Below are 19,930 nucleotides of genomic sequence, written 5' to 3'. Positions count from 1 at the left end.
AGCTGAAAAGGTAAAAGGGAAAATGGGACTAAGGGAAAGTGTGGGTGTTAAAGAGGGGTTCTAGGTGTGAGGAGCCAGAGGATGGCTCTGGGGCAGCTAGAGAAGTTGCGGGGAGCGGCAGTAGGTGCTGGGAACTGGAGAAAACTGCAGGACAGCCAGGAGGAGCTGGGAAGCTGCTGGGTGGGGGTGACTACAGAAGGTGTGGGGGAAGACTGAAAATAGAGAGATGGACAGCAGAAAATCACAGGAAAAGCGGCAGGAGAGACTGAAAGGTGGCAGGGCAGTGGGAAAGCAGAGAAAGGCAGTAGAGAGTCACAGGGAAAAGGCAGTAGATGGCATGGGAGGCTGAGAAGCAGCAGGGACAGCATGAAAGCAAGGAGAGGCTGAGAGGAGGCAGAAAAGGGCAGATGGAATTGAGAGGAGATTGGGAAACTAGCAGGGGAAGGGGGGCTGGAGCTTAGAGGGGAGAGAGAGAGAACGAGGCTGGAATTTAAGATGCGGAAGGGACTGGATTTCAGTAAAACATGACCTAACTCGGGGTTGCAAATGACAGTGGTTTTATTGAACAGGGGAGATGGTGACACAATGTCTTATTGGTTCCCTTGCACCCCACTCCCCACCCCCCACACACACACACATGCACTGGCAGCAGGGGTTAGAGAGGCTTGGTGCAGGGGCTGAAGTCCGCTGAAGTCCAGGAGGGGAGAGAGAGAGAGAGAGAAAGTCCATATTGTAGGAGGAAGTGTGCAGGTAAGTGTCCAGCCTATCTCAGGCTGGAAAGGGGTCCTTGTCCAGTAGGTGTTGTCCAGAGGGGGGTCGCTAGCAGGGCCTCTAGGTGGATAGGTGGTATGGTATGGTGCTGGTCCAGATGGAGAGGGCATCCCACTGGGTCTGTCTTCACTGCCCCTTTTTATAGGGGCAGACCTTGTGTGACCCTAGTGACAGGAGGCTTGCCCAGGCAAGGGTCGGCCCCTGGCGTACTGAGCATGTGTGCTTCATGCAGGGATGTGCAGTTTTGGGTGTCTGTAATGGTGGGGTACAATGGTAGAGTTGCTGGTTCTGCAGGGTCTTTTGCTTTTCAAATGCTGGGTTCTTGTCTCTGTTCCTGGGTGAGGTCTGTGGTTCCTGGATGAATCGATGTGAAGTGATGGCCCAGTTGTTACAGGCCATTCAGTAGAGATACCATTGTATTTCAGTCATTCCCAATCATTCTCATTCATATGGGTACCAATTTGCATGGGAGGGGTACATGACTCATACAGGTGCAGCATGGGATGCCCAGGCAGAGGACACAAGATGGAGGCTTGACATATAAAATGGAAACTTGACATGACTTTGGTTCACTTACAAACACAGGCCTAAACCATACAATATCCATATGAAACAATAAAAATCAATACAAAAATGACAATAATAAAATATAAAACAATAACAATCAATACAAACCTAATAATTGTACAATTTAAAACAGTGGATATCTAAAACCAAAAATCTGCTACCAGAATAAAAATGTTAAAGATTATCCTAAGTCTGAGCTCACTTATACTTACCTATAGGGAATAGAGAGGGAGAGAAAAAGTTGGAAATGGTTGGGGAAGGGGAGGGAATGAATTTAAAAATAAATTAAAAAAAAAAAAGAAATGAAAAATTGTGGATTTTGCTACAAGGCGAATCTCTTAGCAGGTGGCAGAGTGACACCCCTAGCCTTCAGTGGAGCTCAGTTGTATTCCTTCAGTTGACTGAGACATTTCTGCTTTCTTTGCCAGCTAAACCATGCTCCATAGCCTAAATTGCATTCTTGCCTGGCTGGAATCTTTCCGAGTAATCTTTTATGATCATTTATGAGAAATTGACTTTGTAACTGCTGTTAAAACTACGTCATGCTGCTAATTTCAGAGCACTGCAAATGAAGTAGGGTGGTTCAAAACAGCTGATTAACAAAGTGCAGTTTTAAAAATTTTAAATATTTTAAAGGACAGCGTTATTTAAAATTATGAAAACTTTATCAAGGCTTAAAAGTACAGTAAGCTAATAAAATTATATTGAATAAACTTTAGCAGTACCTGTTTGTTCCCAAAGATATAAAGATTGGTAGACCACTCAGATGGCTGGACATACGGGCTAAGCACCTGGGATCAAATTTTGCTGAAGTGCTAAACCAGCTTTTGACAAGAAGCAATCTCTTTTGCACTAGGGAGTGAGGATTTTATTTTTTAAAAACTTCAGTTGATACACCTTTATTCAGCAACTAGTTTCATAAAGGTTAAGTAAGACACCAATTGGAATAAAAAAAGCAGAAAAATCTTGTTTTCTTCAGATAATTTATAAATAAAAATTGAGACATGAAAGGATGGGATCTACTAATTCTAGTAACTTGAAGGACATGGTGAGCAAAAATCATCAGTTCAGCTCATTAGTTTCATGGACACTTCCTATGTTTAATATAAATCCGTTGTTTGGAATGCAAAACATATTTTGATAAGGGGGCTTTTCTTCTTTGAAACTCAGGAAGTTCTATTTAACTAATGAAAACATTAAAAAAAATTGAGTATTTTTATTCAAATTATAATTTCCATAATTTGGAAAAAACAGCTTGATATTCAGTTGTGGTTAGAAATACTGATTATCACCTCATAAATAAGACATGCATCAATAGATGTCTTCTAACACCAATTTTAAAATTTAAGAATCCAAATAATGCATATTAAGCTGCATAACCGCTTTAAGTAATAAATGGACAGTGAATTCTCCTGGTTAGTACAAAGAGGTTCAAGGATACATTTAGTTATAAATCAAAAAAGTTATATTGCAGATTTAAATCAAAGTGTCTCTCATACTAATCTATGTCATGATTAAAATTGGTGATATAAATCACTTTGCTTTAAATGAGTCTGCCCTGAAATGAAGTGAGTGTAAAATCTAAGTTAATGCTTACCCAACAACTAACAGACTAAAGAAGAGCCTTGTCCTTTAACCTTGTAACGTTAGTTCCAGTTTTGAAGGGGATGTTTTCTTCATGGTCATTGCTCCTCCTGGAAAAGGGGTGGAGATATAAGTACTGGAAAATAGCACTACTTTTATTAAAATAGCACTATGTTATTTTAATAACATAAAGGGGAAAAATTGAAAATTGAAATTAGTCCTTGTGTTTTATGCCACCGCTGTTAACTCCAGAATGTGGAAACAAAGTGAAAAATTTCCATTATAAATTGACAGAAGTTGTTAGGCAAAGAGAGTAAGAATGTCTCAAAGAAGCCTGATCTTTCAGGTTGAGAAACTGGTCTTCAGCTTTGTTTATATGTTATTGACAGAAGGTCAAAAGGATTTTTATAGTCATATGTCTTGGAAGGCATCAATGACTATCAGGGATCCTGGTTTTCCTTGTTTAAAAATTGCATGCTCTCTGATAAAACAAACAAACAAACCCCAAATTCTCTGATTTAAAAAAAAGTGTGTGTGTGTGTGTGTGTGTGTGTGTGAGAGAGAGAGGAATATACACCGTTATAATGTACTTCATAACAAAACAGACAAGCTGCACAAATCTATTCAAATAAAGTCAATCGCATTCTTTCTGCCTCCTCCTTTTCTGATTCTCAATAAATAAATTAAACTGTCAAAGCATGACCTAAAATCTCAGTGTCCTTGATTAGGTGAAATGCATGCACAAATTGAATCTGTAATCATAGTCATGTAAACAGCAGGTTTTCTATTCACAAGAGGGAAAGGTCACTTCTGATGTATATGCACATCCGTGACCTACATCATGGCTACCAGCCTATTTTAGGCTTACAACACTTGACAGAATCCTCAAAGCATTCACCTGAAGGAACAGCTGGAATCTCAATAGGTAAGGAGAAATATCTAATGAAACTAACTTGTGTTCATGGATTTCATAACAGTAACCATGTTGTTTTATTTTAGTAATGCTTATTTTAAAAAAATCCTTTACTAATCCAGCAGGTTGCTCATTTGAGTAATACAAAGCGTGTCTTTGATGTAGGCAAAGCATTTTTTCAGTATTGGTTAATTGATTCATTTACATGTTTCTAATTCACATGAAGGCACAAGCCCGTATAAAACATTGTCATTTTAATAGTATATCATTCCCATTTTATATTTCCTGAAGGCATTTGTTATCACATAGCTGAATAATGTATTTTTTTTTCCTTCCAATAATAATTTTGCCTCTTTTAAGATCAGACCCAAATCTCATTGATGCTAATGGAAAGAACTCCCATTGATTTCAGTGAGTTTTGGATTACAGCCTTATTTTGTTCATGTTGATCTTGGCTTCAGTGAAGTCAACTGTTATTTTGACACTGACTGAAACAGGATCAGAATCAGGATCAGGCCTTTTTTCTATTACTGAGGTTTTTTTTCCATTTCCCTCCCCCTTTTATTTTTGCCCTTTTTATTTCTCTCATCAATGCTTTTCTCTTTTTTTTCACTCTTTTGGACACACTTTAATTTTCTTTGTAACTTGTTTTTTCTCTTCCAGCGTCTCATAAAGCCAGTAAACAGTGAATTGCCTTCCATTTGTCAGCTAATGATTGTCCCAAGTAAATGTAATGTGGAAGCAATATTAAATTCATTATGTTTGTTTCATTAGCTAGTGCTAAGTAAATATAAAACTATGCCTGGATAGTTATCATTATGGAATATTTTCCATATGTTCTTTGCAAAGAGAAGAATTGCTTTTCAAAATTGCACTGACAAATATGAAAGTAAAAATATAGCTGATTTTTGAATGTTAGAGTGCCATATATAGATGTTCTATTAAACAACATAAGCAAAAGAGGCAAGTTTTAAGGTACATAATTCCGCCATATCTTAACTTTTGCATGCTCAACTTAAACACAGTGCGTTTTTTTTAAAAAAGTATACATAAAAAGAAACATGTTTATATATTTTCTCTTTCTTCCGTAAATAAGAATATTGAAACACATATGGCTTAGATTTTTCAGAAGAAAAATAATCTTTTGGCAAGTATAGTAAGGGTTAACCATGCTATACTAAATATTTTGGAAAGTTAAGAGGAAAGGTGCAATTGAATTTATAGATATTAGAATGTTGTAAATATTGGTAACAATTATTATACCTGTTGCTGTATCAGGGATGTCTTACTCTTAAAGCACCCATAACTTTGGCAACAAAAGACAACATTCTCCCTGAGTCATAATTGTTTTCTTAAATAGATCCAATCCAGATGGTGGCTGTCTATTAAAGCAGCAAAGTCTATAGCTTAATATGTATTGCTATTATTGGTTAGAATTTTATAGGACTACAGTCTCACTTATGGGTAAGATGTGTACGGAAGGTTCCTGCCCAATTAAGGAAGGAGCTGTTTCAGAAGGAAGAGGGTCCTACATTTGTGATTTTATTGAACTTACATTAAGATCAAGTTGTTACAGAACATAAGTCACTGTCTGTACCAACTGTAAAAATAAATGCCACTGTGTTGTAACAAAGTAATTATGTTAACTCCTTTTGAATGCAGCGGAGTTCTTTATGGTTTGGAGCGTCTATGAATGTTCTTTTTGAAAGGCATCGCAACTTTTAGATGAATATTATTAGTGCTACGTATGTATGTATGATAGCAAATAGTTTTGAAAGCTTTAATTGTTGTAACTTGCATTTAGAGCAGTTTAAAAAACCAAGTTATTTAGTGTGCTTCCCTTTCCAGCTTGGAAAATATTTTATATTTTTTCAGGGGAAATTAAAATACTGAAAAGTTTTTTAGTCAAAAACTTTGACCAAAGGTTTTTGGCTTTGGGACTTCAAAAAAAGAAGAAAAAAAAAGAAAAATCAAGACTTTCTGTAGAAAGCACATTCTTGTAATGAAAAATATCAATAGAAGATCTTTGACAACCCCACTTAATTCATTAATAAGTATATAAATGTTGTCATGGACTACCAATGTTTTGGAGAGAGGAGTTTCTGCTATCCACCATTTTCTTCTGGACACTTGCCAAGAAGTTGCATTATAGTTACCCCATCTACTGAACTCACTAGCAGCACTTAACATGTCTGTGCCAGAAATGGTAATGATCTCTTCTCTTATAGTATTTACTAGATTAGGAGCGTGGGGTCAGTCAAGCATATTGTTTCTCAAAGCACTGTTTTTCACAGAAGCAGTTTAATAGGTGAAACTATTGTCCCACAAGAGGCGTAACACACCTTTATATTGAAGTGTCACATTTCAGTGTAGGTATCAAAATAGAAATCCCTGCACAGGAAATCCTATTCTCTCAGAGGACCAGTTTCACACCTAGTGTACCTGAAGTCAGGGGAGCAACACTGGCATATACCAATAGAAAATATGGCTTGATGTTTTTGTGAGAAAGTGTTAACTCTGTCTGGCATACCACATTCAGAAGGCAACAAACAGTATACTTGCATATTCCATAGCTAATTAGATGGCTTTGTAGGCACATCAGTATTTGCACTGTACTATTAGATCTTCCTCTGTCTGATTCAGTTATTATGTGCAGAGGAAAAGCGTGTTCACAAAATAAGGTTTTCAAAACAGGAAATGAAATTAAAGCTTATATTCTAATATCTCTGTATTACCTTAGGGACCATTTACATTTTAAGGGTTTCTATTTCAGCATGTGCGTATGTACAATCCCTGCTTGATTTTGTTTTCTGTTCTCTTATTGTTGCTGTTATTCATTTTCAAGGTTGCTATGAGTAATAAGGTAAATAAATCAATCTTGTAATGGGAAGTGATCATTCACTGTTATATTGTCCTCTAAGCATCTTCCCACATGATTCAGTCATAGAGACAGCTTTATGTTGTTTTATGAATCCATGCAAGTATGGACCTTTGAGGCTTCTGCAAGTCCTAGAGGGATTGTTTCATTAAGCAGATTGACCGTGCATACATAACAATATCACAGGGACTTCAGGACATGGGTTGCCCTCCATTTTAGGTCTGGATAAATATCTGCACACTATAGCAGGTCTAGAAACCCAGATTATTGTCCCATTCAATTTATTGCATCTTCCTTCTGGCATGAGTTCAAAGCTGCTTTCTAGCTAGTGCTGAATATGAAGGATTGAGTTTGTTCTCTATATCACATTGATGATTTCCAAGTTGAATTCTTGCTCTGAGTTTTAGTCTTTAAGCAATGAGGGACAGAAAGTATGTATGGCATCTACACTCACTCAGCCTTTGACCTCATTGCAGTCCCTGTACCTGTAAGTATGTTTAAGGGAGAAGGGGAGCTTTTTCCTGAATGGTTTTACCCAATAATGATTTTCTGTCCTCTTCCCTCCCCTGGTATGCCAATATTCAGCTACTAAAGGTAGCTGAATTAGATCATGTTCTCCTCTAATTTGCTTTACTTGATTATAATACCTGCCTTACATACCTGTTTCAATTTCAAGTTATAACTGAAAATTATTTCAAAGGTATATCAAATTATTTCATTTCACATCTTAACATTATGTCCACTATGCCTTATTCCCTGTGACCCACCTGGGAACTTGGTGATCATTACAAGTATACTTTTATAGTACCACATATAGTACCATTTTTATAGTACTCTGCTTTTGGCAGACATCTGGATCTCAGTTTTTGTATAATATTAGCATATTGCTCTATATCCAGGAGTACTGTACTCAAAGATGCTGTGAAGATGATGGAGGTATTTGGGCTGTAGACAGCAAAAGAGCTGAATAGTAACAAGATGCTTGTTTGCACATGGATTGGGGTTTAGTCTTCTGTTTTGTAGTCTTTCATCACCAAAGTCCTGATGTATTGGAGAGGAGGAAAAAAGGTATCCATACCAGTCTCTTCCTCCCTCGGGCTCTTCAGGAAGCATGTAGAACCAGTTTCCTGTCTGTATGGCTTTATGGGTGGTGACAGGGAGTGGTTGGAGTCCTAAATTAGTGATCTTTCTATTATAATTTGCAGTGGAAATTAACTCTGGAATCAACATTAAATACCACTCTTTCAGCACAACTACATGTGCACATTTACTGCGCAGTAACCAAAATTACTGCGCAGTATAGATGTGTGTCTACACCTGTACTGCACAGTAAATATGGTGATTTATGCTGACTTGAGTGTAAATTTGATACCTACATTATACAGGTATCAAATTTATGCCTGATTAGTTACTGTGCAGTAACACATGTGTAAACACCTTACTGTGCAGTAACACTATGTGAGGACTGACCTGGGACTAACTTTAATCCCAACACAGCATTAATGAGCTTTAATGCCTGCATGTGTAGGTGCTAGCCAATTCCTTTTCGTTGCATAGTAATTTACTGCGCAGTAAATTTAAGCTGGCATAAATGCACATGTAGACATGCCCTATGTTGTCCTTTTCCTGTGAAGAAGGAGGATGCTGGCTTGGCAGGGGCAGGAGGAGCTCTGGTTTCATACAGAGAGAAGGCAGAAAGCAGAGTGGATTTCCCCTAGATATAAAGGCTTTTTTTTTTCCTGAAGATTTCAGAGCTCTGCTGAGCCTAGAGGCTTCAGCCTATTACTCCCATAAGGCTCTACATCTTTCCTCCTGAAGGCCTGATTCAACACATCCTTGGCAAAGTGATCTCCCAGGGTGTCCCGAGGCTGTTGGAATCTTTTATTTTTATTAATGTGGAAGGAATCACTGTAGGTGTCACTTTCCAGGAACATGGGAAACAGTCTCCAGTGGATATTTAACACTGCTCTCTATGATTTGTGACACTTCTGTTTTCTTGTAGGCCTGACAGCATGCTGTGTAACAAACTACTGCATTTATTCATAAGATTTTTTTGGTTTTTTATGCATTCTTTTTCCTTGCATGCTACTGCCTCCCTCCCCCGTCCTCCCCCCAGCACACACAGAGCAAGAGGCAGATATGCAGACTTGACCCTGTGGTCAAGTCTGAATATTGACAACACTTATAGATCTTATATCTATTGAAAAGTTTTTGGGATTTTTTAGGAGATTAGAAAGTAAGAGAAAATGCATGTTAGACTTTTGGGAAAATATACCTGAGACATGGAGGGTACTACATATTATTGCTGAATCAGTAAATAACTTGCATAACCAGTGGACTATGTATTGAGACAAAAGTGCAATTAACTCCAGTGTTGTTGAGTCTAAGTTTAAGTAACCCAAGATTTTGCTTTATACCAGTGAGAAAAAACTCATTGCAGATGCCCTGAATAAAAATCTGTTTCTCAAGAGACTAGACCCTCAGCAGATCCGAGACATGGTAGAATGTATGTATGGGAGAACATACCAGCAGGGGAGCTATATCATCAAACAAGGAGAGCCGGGCAACCATATTTTTGTGTTGGCAGGTTGGTACCTTTTACATGTGTTTATATTAGCAGATGATGCAAGGATTATGATGTTATCACTTTCATTTTGCTTTTATATGTGGAGGATACAGCAAATATTGCTTACAGGTTGGGATTAGTTTAACTGCTTCCATTGATCTTACTAACTGGTCCCATTTAGATCAGTGGGAGATTTAACCTTGACTTCAATTGTCAGTGGTGAGTGCTTCTGTAAATTTTACCGTCATATCATTGCAAAACTGGACAGATTTGAGCTAGTGTGTTATGGCCTTCCTTCATTCGTGTGAAGGGGTACAGAAGGCATGTTATATTATTTTAATATTGCAGGTTCTGTCATATCTTTTTTTCTATATTTTAATTCAAACAGCAAGTAAAATCTGAAATATAGAAAATTGCTGTGTGGTGAAAGGTTTGCCAACATTCTAATAATAACAATTATTATTGTAATTATTATTATAAAAGAATTTTATAAAATTTCTCTGAGCACAATCTTGGCAGGTAAATTCTGAGCTTATAAATCTCAGATTTAACATTTTAAACTACCGTTTTGAAAAGACAAGCTTGTATTTTAGACATCTTTATCATCCTACACATCAGAGCTCTGAAATAATGTAATTTTGGTATCCTGACATATAGGCTTCTACTATGTCCACTTTTATACTGTCCCTCAAGCAAAATAAGTCACCTTTGCATTGATTACCCTTATATTGGCCTACATTGAACACTTTAGATCCACACATAGAAGGAGTGCTCTTCTCTTGTCACATGCTGGGCAGAACTTGGGCATTTAATCTTTAAACATAACCATCTTTAAAATCCATAGTCCATGCTAGAGTGATGGAGGACTCAGTAAGCTGATACAGGAGTGACTGGGGTGGATACATGAATGGATGGGTGGCAGTTCTAAAGCTGAAAGAATGTATGATGAGAGGTTCCACAAGGGTATGTTCCAGGTCCTGTACTATTAGGTATTTCATTAATGGCTTGTATAATGGGATAGAGAGTACAAAATACTTCTCCTTCTCCCTCTCCCTCTCTCTGCAATAGTTCATATTCCTATTTCAAATCCTTATTTTTACATTATTGGTCCAGTGTTGATATTTCAGTTGGTCAGGACATCAGGAGTCTGTTGGTTTGTTGTTTATTTTCTATGTGTAACATGACTTTAATGCTTACTATCCTGGTGACTTTTGACAGAGGGCAGGCTGGAAGTTTTTCAGCAGAACAAGCTGCTCTCCTCAATCCCTGTGTGGACAGCATTTGGTGAGCTAGCCATTTTATACAACTGCACAAGGACAGCCTCTGTGAAAGGTATACATAGTTCATTGATACAATGTTACCAAAAGTGAAAAGTACAAGTATTGTTATAAGGTCTGCATTATGTCCAGGTTCACTTTGAACTTGTTTTTTAATCTATGATATGATGTTTAATATATGATCAATGCCCTGACTACATTTCCAATGAGCTAACATAGTTCTTTCTTTGAGTTATTTCTGCCTGGGGACCTAATAATGCCAGTTCACAAACATACTCCCTTCCTGAACATGACTTTAGAAAGATTATTGCGTATTTCTAGTTTGTTCTTGCCAGCCAAATACACACTGGGTGCATCTACACAAGATGCTTTACTGCACATTAAATTAATCTAATTCACAGTAAAACATCAGCGTCTACAAGCGTGTGGGATTTACTGCACAGTAAATTAGGCTAATGCATTGTTTGCTAGTACTAACAAATACAGGTACTAGATTAACAGTGCATTAGCTACTATGCAGTAGCGCACTGTGTAGATTGCTACCTACACAGCAATCAGCCTAGGCAGCAGGAGGTTGGGGGGGGGGAGCTGTCCGCAACTCCAGTGCTGCTTAACTCCTGGCTTTCCCATGGAGTGGGAAGCTGAGCTGTGCCAGGATGAGAGAGCTCTGTGTCCCCGGTTTTTGTGCTGTTCAGCTCCCAATTCCCCTCAGACACAGGCAGGGAGCAGGAACTGACTGGGGCATGTATTACATGGGCAGCAGCAGGGCTGATGGGACAGAGAGTTCCCTGTCCTGTCAGCCCTGCCACTGCCCATGCAGCGCTTGACCCAGTCAGCTTACTCTCCCCATGTGTGCCTGGGGGGAGCCAGGAGCTGAGTGGCACTGGGACTGAGGGGAGACATGGTGGGAAGTAGTGCCAGGACTGGGGGGGAACAGGGCTGGTACAAGGGTAATTAGCACCCTAGGTGAACTGTGTACCTCGGTGCCCCCACCATTTACAATATAGAGGAAAATAAGAAGTCTAGAATGAACTTTTACCTCTGAGATCTTTTCAGAGGTCTTTCTCTCTTTATGAAACCAAAGGTCTTAGACTAAGGTGGAGCTGTAGCTGGCTAGGGCTGTTATTTAGAATGATGTTCCTGTTGTTTTGTTCTGCATATAATTTTGGTGCCCCTCAAATTGTGGTAACCTAGGCGCCCCCACTAGTTTGCCTAATGGTTGGACTGGCCTGGCGGGGGAAGACATGCCTGGTGGGTAGCAGCACCAGGACTGGGGGGAGGGAGCATGCAAGGGGAAAGGACCGCTGGGACTGGGGGAGGAGATGCAGGGGGCCTCTGCTGTCTCCATTTCAGCCCTTCTATTCTGCACTTGATCTGCCCCAGGCAGTATACAGGGCTTATGACCTTCTTACCCACTGATTGAGCTACTGGCTGCATTGATTTGAGGGGAATTTTTCCACCTGCTTGTATAACTGCCTAGGTATGCCACCAAATTTCACTACTGGGCATTTGGAGGTGCAGAGGTGGTTAGCCACATTAGTTTGAAGACTGGCAGAAGGTAAGGCAGGTTGGCCTCTTAGAAATTAATTGGTTCAGCGAGGCATTAGGTTTCACAGGCAGCAACCTGCTTTGTATGTGTTAGTAATCGTTGTCTTTCAGGAAGCTTAGAATGGTCATTAAAATTATGTAATGCAGAGTTGACTGACTTATGCTGAACATCACATCAGAGCAGGTTGATTAGGGACTAGCAGTTATACACGATAATAATTGTTTCTTTAGTACAACATACTGCAATATTGTCAACACCTATTGGTCTCGTACGGGTTTGTTTACCTTCAGGGTCTGTAAAAGAAATGTAGTTGTCAGTTACATCTTCAGTTATTTCCTTAATCTTATTTGCAGATAACAGGTCTGACTCTGCACTTGTTTCCCAAACTGGTGTAAATCTGGAGTAGCTCCATTGAACAGAGTTGGTTTTTATGGGTTTTGCATCTGAATTTGCCTGTAGATGACATTGGTGTGACTGAGAACAGCCTTTAATCCAAAGTCCAAGTGTTTTCTGGGCATTAAATACAGACTGGATAAAACACTTTGATGTTATGCTAAGAGTAAATAAAGAACAGTTAACTAGAGATATTCTGAAATTTATGGGATTATATTGGATATAAAGTCTGGAAAGGATTGTTACAATGGGGTGCAGTTTGGTACAGTGGTAGGGTGCTGAGCTGGAAGTTAGGAGTTGTGTTTCTTTCCCTTCTACTGTGTATACTTGGACAAGTCACTGTACCTGTCCCTGCATCCCTTTCCCATGACACCCTTTTCTGTCTTGTCTATTTAGGCTGCAAATGCTTTAAGGCAGGGACTACAAACTGTTTGTATGTATGTGTGTTATGCTTAGAGCAAGAGGGCCTGACCTCTGTGGGAATCCTTGGATGATACTGAGTGCATCTGCACATACACTTTAATGCCCAGGAGCCTATTTTACTGCTCATTAAAGTGGTGTGTAAAAAAACATGATAAATGTGCAGTAGAATAGGCTACTGAGCATTAAGCATCACTAAAAAAGCACGTGCTTGTACTACTGTGCATTCGCGCAGCCTAATATGCATTTATTTAGTACCTCACGGTGCCTGTACATGATCCAGGAGCTTGAAAATGGTGGTGGGGGTGCTTTAACTAAGGCTCATATGATGAGCTTCAGATAAAATACCCTCACTGTCATTTTGGAATGCAGGGACACTGATACATGAGGTACTCCGGGCATTTTAATTGGAGTGGCTCTCAGAGGTGCCCCCTGTCCCCCTTCCCCTTCCCCCTCCCAGAACATGTGTAAAAATGCCTTCATATTGAAAGTACTGGATTTAATGCACATGAGCAGAAGTGCATTAATATACATGTAGATGTGCCCACTGTAATGCAAACATAAAGATTATTAGGTGTGTGTGAAGAGGGCTGTATTTGATTTGGGTTCAGCCTGATTTGGGGGACAGTGATTCAATTAATTGATTTGGATTGCTGTCCCAATTCAATTTGGCCAAATCCAAATCTGAAGATTTGATTCTGATTCAGAGAATCAGAGATTCAGCCAAAGACACAGCTTTGACTGTTTTTTCTAAGTACCTCGAGGTACCAGGTGTGGCTTGTTAATACTGAGATGGTGGGGCAGATGGAGCGTGGGGGAGGGGCCCCCGTGTGCTCAGCGATGGACCCACAAGTGGACCGGAAGGACGCTCCATCTGCCACACCATCTCAGCATTCACAAGCTGTCTGGTACCTTTAGGTATGTAGAAAGAACATATAAAGCTGTGTCTATGTCCGAGTCATCGAATCTCTCCAAATTGATTCAGAGGGTTCCAATTCAATTTGGATAAATTAAAAGGTCTTCTGATTTGATTTGGATTTGGAGATTCGGCTGCTGAATTGGGCCAAACCTCTGCTAAATTGAATCGGCGACCGAAGCTTTGCACAGCTCTAAAGGTTATCTAGTCTTGACATCCTGCATGACAGTGTGTAGATTTCATCCTATCATTCTTCTACTACCCCAACAGTTTTGTGGGAGAAAAACATCAAGCTAGTACTGATGGGCTTGATCCCTAAGCTTCAATGTGCTCCCACTATACCATTCCACTTTGGTCAGTACACATTGGTCAGTTTTCAGTAATTCTGTGAATTCTATTTGCCTTTTCTCTTGTGTAAATCTCAGTGTACATCAAAGTAAATAGGAACAGAATTTAGTCTTCTGGTATATATTTTTTTTTTAAAGTTTTTTTTCCTTTTTCTCTTCTTGTTGGTCCTTTTCTCTGCCTTCAATATAAAGTACTTAAGCATTTTGTTAAATATACTGACTATGCAAATGGAAATGATTACATGTACTTTCTCTCTCTCTCTCTCTGTTGCTGCATGCTAAACAAAACTGCATTGATAAGGTGGTTATTGTCCTTACTGGTGCACTGCTGCATTTAATTTTGTTCTGTATTCTTCCCCTTTGCATGGACTTCATACTATTATCATTGCAAAATAAGTGTTTTTGCATATTGCGATGTCATGTTATTTTAGCACTTTGTTAATATTGATTGGTTTTGAGGAAACCTATTGAGAACCAGAACAGAGTTTTGAATAGTTAAAACACTACAATAACTCAAATGTATTGTCTTCTGGTGTTTTCACTCTCTTTACTTAAGTAGCTAGTAATTTCATCTGTGAACAGGGATTATGGGTTCGTGGCCTAGTAAAACTCTCTTTCCAGCCAGCTTTGAACAAAAGAGGAAGATGAGAGTATTTCCAGCCCAAAATCTCGATAGCATTTGTGCTATGACTCTTCAAGAAAAACTGCAAACTTGAAACAGTAACACCTTATTCCTTTGCACAGTGTATTTTTCCTTTCCCATTGTGGTTCATAGGTTACAATTTCTTTAAAACTGTAAAGGTTGCTTGAGGAATAATTAAAGAAACTAGGTTGAGTCCCAGCTGACGAGAGTGGAAATACACCTATCAAGATCAAGCAAGAATAGTTGTTTGGGACAGAGGTAAAACAAACAAAAAAACTTGTTTGGATCCACAGACAGTGATATACATCAGCTGAGAATCTACCCATACCACTGAACTAACTACAAAGGTTAGTAGTTTGAATCAGATTTCAAGGAGTTTAGGAAATAAATGGAACCCTTAAGTGATGTATGCCCTTGGACTTCATACGTGATGCATTACTCTTTCTAAATAAAAACATCCCTTTGTTCCTGGTACAAAATCATTTATTTTATGGGTTTTTTTCTGATATTGTCTTTCAGCATATTTAACATCCTGTCTCATTTGTATGTCCCATAGCCTGTGTAAAATTGTTGATTATGTTATATTTAAGAAGGAAACGGTGTTTAAATTACATTTATCCACCTTGTCAGGTTATGTAGCACTTCCAAATTTTGCATAGCGCTTCAGGATTTGCCCCTTTGGTTTCAGAATCAGGATATGACTTTTAGATGTGCTATTATTAGTTTAATTTCTCTGTAGTGTCTTAAAGCATTTCTAGGAGGTTTAAATCCAGTACTTGTCATTATATAGTCCTATCACGGGATAACTCAGAAAAATCCTAATCCTGCAGATCTTTGTCTACTACGTATTTTAAAGTATGAATCATCATGTTTTATATTTAGTCTAATTTAGAGGTAATTTCTAGCCAAATTGTTGTGCGCTTAAACCTCCAAACTAAACAATGATGACTTGTGTCTCTTAAGCTCTTTTATTGACAATATAACCCAAAATTTTCAAGCACCTGTAATCAGGATTAAATTTTAACTCCCGTTTAAATAGCTTTCTTTCAAAGCAGCTCAGGTTATATGGGAACTGCATGTTTCTCAGCACTTATTAATATCTGGGCATGATTTAGATGTCTAGACATGGAAGCTACGCTGTCATGAAAACCTGGTTTCAGCTGTGGAATGTTTGAATATCTGGCCCATATTGCACAATATGTATAGTACCATATCATAATATTGTAGTATCTTCCAACACATCATTAAAGGAAATTTGTTTTTGTTTCTTTGTTCTGGTCTTCTGAAAGCTATCACAAATGTTAAAACATGGGCATTGGACAGAGAGGTGTTTCAGAACATCATGAGAAGGACAGCACAAACAAGACAAGAACAGTACAGAAATTTTCTCAGAAGGTAATGCAGTTTACATCCCAGGTAACAAAATGAGGTACACAGATTATTCTTGTTGCAATCTGTTTGGAGGTAATAGCGCAGCCAGTACAACAGTTCAGTAGTACATGTATTTCACAGTGTTGTATGTTTTTCAATTCACAAGGTGTGTCTACATGTGCATTAATGCTCCTTTGCTACTGCACATTAAGTTTAGTACCTCTAATATGAGGTACTACATAAATGTGCAGGAGCTGGTGCTACTGCACAGTAGCAAAGGCACATGGTCTTTTTATGATACTTAATGTGCATTACACTAATTCTGTTGTGCACTTGTGTGTTAGCATAGCTTTTGCCATGAGACCCTAATGCACAGTAGAATTAGTCTACTATGCATCTTGTGTAGGTGCACCCACATAAACAATTTTCTGATATGTTAAAAAAGACAAAATATATTTTATATGGGCTGTGCTCTAAGTTAGCAAACTGAAGATGGAATGGCTGGAAGTTCAGGCTGTAAAAAAACGTTAAATGAGAAACAAGGCAAAACGTTTTAAGCACCAGAGTAATTTACTGTTGGAGTGGATTCTTAAGGAAAATGGTAAATTCATCACATCTTGGATACTTTAAATCAAAATGGCATGTCTTTTCTAAATATATGATGTATTTTAAATACAATTTGTTGGGATTGAATATTTTCACTAATTGGTCAGGAGAGAGTAATTCCCTCCATTACACACAAAATGGTAGGTGAAATGGTTTAACCTGTGTGATGCAAGAGATCAGGTTAGAGGCTTACAATGATCTTTTCTAGTTTTAAAAATCTATTACTCTTCATTTTAGAAATTAACCTTTCATAAACTAAAATAACATTATTTTAAACAAATAAGAGAATACAGGTTTCCCTCACTTTATGTGGGTTCTGTATGTATGAATTCGCTCCTATGCAATGCCCTTTTTTATACCAAAAATAAATTATATGCAAGGTAAATACGCTCTTATGCGATTGGTGTGGTGATAGCCTGCAGTCAGCTGCTTTGTGCGGTGCATTGTTGGAGTGACACGTACAAAATATAGTCTCCTGTGTGGATCTGTGCTCCTCACTTGTCTGCCACACGGGTTTTATGTAGTTACCATCCCCATTATGGCTTTAAAAATCCTGCTAGCTTATCTCCTATCACTCTCTGCCTTTGGTGAGTAATAAAATTGTCTTATAAAAATGTTAGAAATGAGTCTGGGGATCAGTACAGTTGAGGTCTTGGAATGTATCCCTATTTGTTACATTGAAAAAGTGGGCTCCCTTTATCTGAATTCTAGTTATACGCCGTTTTCCAGGAATGAATTACAGCATAAAGTGAGGGAAACTTGTGTTTAAATTGCTGTGCCTGTAATTAGCCAAAGTTTTCCTTTTTATTATTTTCTCTCTGACAAAAAAAAATATCACTTATATATAGTTCCAAAATAAGATACCAAGTTTGCCTCTGTATAAGGTGTATTCTAGGTTCAGACTTCTTGGTATTCTTCTCTAGATCTTTTTGGGCTGTAGTCCTCCTCTCAGAGAAGCATCTTTTCTGTGGTTTTTTTTTCCCATCTTATGATCAGTAATATCATTAAGCTATTACTGCATTTGGATTCTCTCTTAATAACAGTTGCAACAAAACAGTCAATCTTCCTTTGTTGTAATTTTCAGTGTTTTTAATACATTTGATTTGCACTAGAATGGCAGTAGGATGGGTTGTTTTTGACACTGAACTAATGGATTGTGATTCACGTGTTTAATTTTCAAATTAGGCCCATGATTTGGCTAGAGGTTTTTATTCTTTCAGTGCATGTTTGGAAGATTTTTAAAACTAGCAACTTCATCCCTATCTTTTTATCTTCCTTTGTATTAAACAGGATGTGATCCCACAAAGAGTAAGTGCGGTTAGTACTTGAACTATCCAGTTACATGTTGTATACTTTGTATTTGGATAATTGCTTATACCAACATGAAATGATTGTAAATCACTGTCCATGGATAGCAACCATTTCTTCCTGGTTTGTACTGGGAGGAAATGGGTACTGATCTTGGCTCCTATTTTGTAAAATGAATGCTACAAACACAGCGTGGGGATAAGATCTTGGAGAAAGCGTGAAAGATCATGAATTGAACTAAGTGTGCATTTTTCTTGATTTTTTTGAAGTGTATCCCTACTGAAAAACCTACCTGAAGATAAGCTAACAAAGATAATCGATTGCTTGGAAGTGGTAAGAGATTTTAAAATTAAGCTAAAGTGCATCTGGCAAACGTATTTTGAAAATAATCAGCACCAGAGTCTTTCTAGTTTTAAGCCCTCTAAAGTTAACTTTATTTGGCTACTGTTAACTGGCACAATAAATTGTGGAGCCAAATTGCTGCAATTCTGGAAGACACTGTTTCAAGTAGAATCACACTTGAATTCATATTCAGAATCCAGGAATTTCATGTGACATAAGTTTATTCTAACTGAAATGCAATCTGTACTGCAGTTCTGACAACCTTTATTGTTATAACAGTGCCTGAGATCTTTAGTAAGAACATTTTCTAAGACGTCAGAGCCCAGAATGTAATCACCATTAGTCACATTTGTAATTCTCATATAATAAAATGGAGTTGAAATTGTTTACCTGAACTGAAAGTCTGCGTGTAAATTATGAGAGGCTTAAAATTTATTTCAAGCTAAATATATCTGTAAACTATCAGGTTATAGAATATACTTCATATAAAGCCTCCTTGTACTGTTGGTTATTAGTAAGTCATTTTCCGTCAGTTATAAAATATAGTGTGAAGTAATAATCCATTGAGAAATACATATATACTAAGATCTGTTTTTTTGTTGGTTTTGTTGCTTTGTTTTGTTTACTTGCATCTAAATTATGGCTCCAGATTTCAATATGCAATTCATGGAAATCTTCCTTTGTAGTTTATCAAGGACATGCAATGATGACATAGTTATAGCTTTGCACCTCCAGAGATTTCAATTTTAGAGTCATTTTGGATAGGTTTGCTTCCCCTGTTCTCCTGGGATTGTTTTCTATGCAACATAACCTTATCACAGATGGTACAAATTCATAATTCATCTTAATTTCAAAATTTTTATTTACCGAGGAGGACAATATTTTTCTTTTAAAGAAGAAAATCTGGTTCTAATATAATGTGTAGAACTATCAGAGAGGAATTCTATGCCGACAGTAAATAATAAAATTTAGTGGCATCAAAAATAAATGTTAGTTTGTGGTATCTCCAGCATCTAACAGAAGTGAAATATATAGATAAAAGAAGTTAAAATCCCTCTGGATTAGCATGCAGCTCAAATTTACACTGCTTGATTCTCTGATGTCAGTCATTTACACTTGTGCAAAGTTGGTGTATAATGCTTCCGTTTGTCTTGAACTACTTTCCATATGGAAAGGTGGACTTCAAGGCCACACCCACACGTAAGGAGTGTGCACTTTCAGTGGCACAATTTGCTGCAGCTCATGCCCCTGCACAGGTCCTTCATTGTGGAACAAATTGTCTCACAACAGGCAAACTACTCTTGCCCAGCTCCTCCCAGCTTTTCAGCCAGAGCCCAGCAGTCTTACCTAGTGGCCTGGAGCAGCAGGGCCACAGGTCTGGCAGCATGGAGGCCTGGCTGAATGGCCTGGCTTCCATATGTGCTAGTGCACACTTGTTGGGCATGTGCTATGCTGCTTTTTCTTCTGTTTTTTTTTTTT

At 38.1% G+C, this 19,930-nt stretch overlaps 1 protein-coding gene and 2 long non-coding RNA genes across 3 annotated transcripts in view; 2 read left to right on the top strand and 1 right to left on the bottom strand.

The window, feature by feature from the left end:
* The window catches only part of PRKG2 (protein kinase, cGMP-dependent, type II), a 69,540-nt gene that overhangs the window by 7,346 nt on the left and 42,264 nt on the right, over nucleotides 1-19,930 (top strand). The window contains exons 3-6 of the mRNA XM_019534312.1: nucleotides 9,134-9,300; nucleotides 10,498-10,611; nucleotides 16,114-16,219; nucleotides 18,379-18,442. Of these exons, the coding sequence (XP_019389857.1) occupies nucleotides 9,134-9,300; nucleotides 10,498-10,611; nucleotides 16,114-16,219; nucleotides 18,379-18,442 (451 nt within the window). The remainder of the gene's footprint in view (nucleotides 1-9,133; nucleotides 9,301-10,497; nucleotides 10,612-16,113; nucleotides 16,220-18,378; nucleotides 18,443-19,930) is intronic.
* LOC109309533 lies at nucleotides 660-1,031 on the top strand. Its single transcript, XR_002100943.1, has 3 exons — nucleotides 660-754; nucleotides 796-798; nucleotides 1,004-1,031. It is a non-coding gene; the product is annotated as an uncharacterized LOC109309533 (long non-coding RNA).
* The window catches only part of LOC109309534, a 13,637-nt gene continuing 346 nt past the window's right edge, over nucleotides 6,640-19,930 (bottom strand). The window contains exons 2-3 of the long non-coding RNA XR_002100944.1: nucleotides 14,122-14,127; nucleotides 6,640-6,650 (exon numbers count right to left, since the gene is read on the bottom strand). This is a non-coding gene — a long non-coding RNA (uncharacterized LOC109309534). The remainder of the gene's footprint in view (nucleotides 6,651-14,121; nucleotides 14,128-19,930) is intronic.

The sequence above is a fragment of the Crocodylus porosus genome, unplaced genomic scaffold (genome assembly GCF_001723895.1).
Source record: "Crocodylus porosus isolate Cpor-Errol unplaced genomic scaffold, CroPor_comp1, whole genome shotgun sequence".
Classification (NCBI taxonomy): Eukaryota; Metazoa; Chordata; order Crocodylia; family Crocodylidae; genus Crocodylus; species Crocodylus porosus.
Note: the sequence above shows the minus strand (reverse complement) of the source record. Positions and strands in the feature narration are given on the sequence as shown.